The sequence below is a fragment of the Penaeus monodon genome, chromosome 22 (genome assembly GCF_015228065.2).
Source record: "Penaeus monodon isolate SGIC_2016 chromosome 22, NSTDA_Pmon_1, whole genome shotgun sequence".
NCBI classification, from domain to species: domain Eukaryota; kingdom Metazoa; phylum Arthropoda; class Malacostraca; order Decapoda; family Penaeidae; genus Penaeus; species Penaeus monodon.
In genome coordinates, this window is record NC_051407.1 from 41,970,450 (window position 1) to 41,970,847 (window position 398).

General features: G+C 53.5%; 1 protein-coding gene across 1 annotated transcript in view; it reads right to left on the reverse strand.

Moving 5' to 3' along the window:
• Positions 1-398, reverse strand: part of LOC119587150 — a 20,436-nt gene that overhangs the window by 3,189 nt on the left and 16,849 nt on the right. The window contains exon 6 of the mRNA XM_037935906.1: positions 137-316. Within this exon, the coding sequence (XP_037791834.1) occupies positions 137-316 (180 nt within the window). The remainder of the gene's footprint in view (positions 1-136; positions 317-398) is intronic.

Below are 398 nucleotides of genomic sequence, written 5' to 3' on the forward strand. Positions count from 1 at the left end.
CGTGATCCCATCTAGGAGTGAAATGAGATATAAATTCATGATACTTCATCTAAATCCTCCTCCCGAAAGAGGACTGGCAGTGGAGCCGTTGACACCTTCCCTTCACGCTCCCGAAGACCTCCTTTGTCACACTAACCTAAGGGAGGCCGAGCTAGCGTCGCCACTTCCTCGAAGGTGTCAAAGTAGTGCGAACAAGTGAAACCCGTCTTCATGGGGTCCAGTGTCTCCAGGCTGCTCTGCCGGACTCTTCCGATCAGCTGATTGGCGTCGCACTGCCGGCCGTCGACGAACCACACGATCATGAAGGGGAACTCCACTGAAAGGGAAGGGTCTCGGGTAAGGCTAAATGCAGTTGGGGGTGAGCACATGCGTGATGGCAAGAAATTCACATTCATGCG